Source organism: Charadrius vociferus, unplaced genomic scaffold (assembly GCF_000708025.1).
Source record: "Charadrius vociferus isolate BGI_N301 unplaced genomic scaffold, ASM70802v2 scaffold37, whole genome shotgun sequence".
In the NCBI taxonomy this organism is placed as follows: domain Eukaryota; kingdom Metazoa; phylum Chordata; class Aves; order Charadriiformes; family Charadriidae; genus Charadrius; species Charadrius vociferus.
In genome coordinates this window covers 1,236,345-1,237,528 of record NW_009649457.1, presented here as the reverse complement: position 1 = coordinate 1,237,528, position 1,184 = coordinate 1,236,345, and the positions used below count along the sequence as shown (strand labels likewise).

At 60.6% G+C, this 1,184-nt stretch overlaps 1 protein-coding gene across 1 annotated transcript in view; it reads right to left on the bottom strand.

The window, feature by feature from the left end:
• SIGMAR1 (sigma non-opioid intracellular receptor 1) overlaps window positions 1-1,184 on the bottom strand; it is a 2,641-nt gene that overhangs the window by 227 nt on the left and 1,230 nt on the right. Inside the window, exons 2-3 of the mRNA XM_009889751.1 lie at window positions 926-1,154; window positions 274-400 (exon numbers count right to left, since the gene is read on the bottom strand). Coding sequence (XP_009888053.1) covers window positions 274-400; window positions 926-1,154 — 356 coding nt within the window. The remainder of the gene's footprint in view (window positions 1-273; window positions 401-925; window positions 1,155-1,184) is intronic.

The window sequence follows — 1,184 nt, the reverse complement described above, 5'->3', positions numbered from 1 at the left end:
CCCCCACAACCCGCCCGGCTCCCAGTGGTTGCCCCACATCTTTCCCAAAGAGATGGGTGAGACCAGGACTTGCGGGGCTGAGCACTCTGGTCTGCGCACCCCAACCCTCCCCAGTCTTGCTCACTTTTATTGGCACCCACTGAGATGCTGGGACGTGCCTCTGGGGACACAAACTGCCCCATTGTAAGCTCTCGGTTTCTGCCAGCTGGAAGGAGGAAGCTCTGCGACAGCAAAGGACCAGTCTGCAGAGCAGCTGTGCCTCAGGACATGGATGCAGCCCGCAGGGCGCTGTGGCTGGTGCACTTACCTGGATAGTAGATCTCACTTCTGGTGGTCCCCTCCTTCCACTGCCGGAAGGTCCCCGAGATGACGGTGTCGGAGATATCCGCCCAGTACCGACCTGCAGGAGGACAGACTGGCTCAGCTTGTCCCTGCTGGGGACAGCTCGGGAGCTGAAGTCTGAGCCATGGAGCAGCCCTCCAGGGTGAAGGATGCCAGCTCCAGGGCCTCGACACACAGAGGAGCACAGCTGGATCTGGTACACAGGCCACCTGTGTGACTGGCCATATCCCATCAGCCCGGGCTGTTTGGTGTCCTTAAGCCCCATTGTTTCCAGTGTGTTTGGCATTTGCTCCCTGCTGAAGCACTGTGAGACATGATGCCTGCCAGCGCCTGCCAGCTGGATGCGGAGAGTCCTGGCCACACGACGTGGCTTGCATAGAGACCTGCGGGTGCTGCAGGACACCATGGGGGCTGGTGCCCACCCAAGCAAGGGCTGTTATCCAGCACTGAGCGCCCTGTCCAGAAGTGGAGCAGTGGGCTTCCTGCCCTGGGCATACCATGAGCGGGGCAGAAGAACATGAATGAGTGGAGTGGAAAGAACTCAGAGAACCCCCACACCTGCCAGCTCTGCCCCCCTGCTTACCCGAGTGGCCTCCAGTGTCGACGGCTGTCCCAAAGAGCAACACGTACTCGGTGAGTGAGGCATGCAGGAGGCACATAGAGCCCATCCACCCGCCTGCATTCACGAACACCCACTGAAGGTCCTCATCTGGCAGGATGTGGCCTGGGTGCTTCTTCCGTAGCTCCACGATGATCTTGGAGAAAGCCAGCTCATGGTCCAGCCCTGCAGCACCCAGGGTTGCTGTGAGTCCCTGGCACGGAGCAAGACCTGCTCTCCCCCC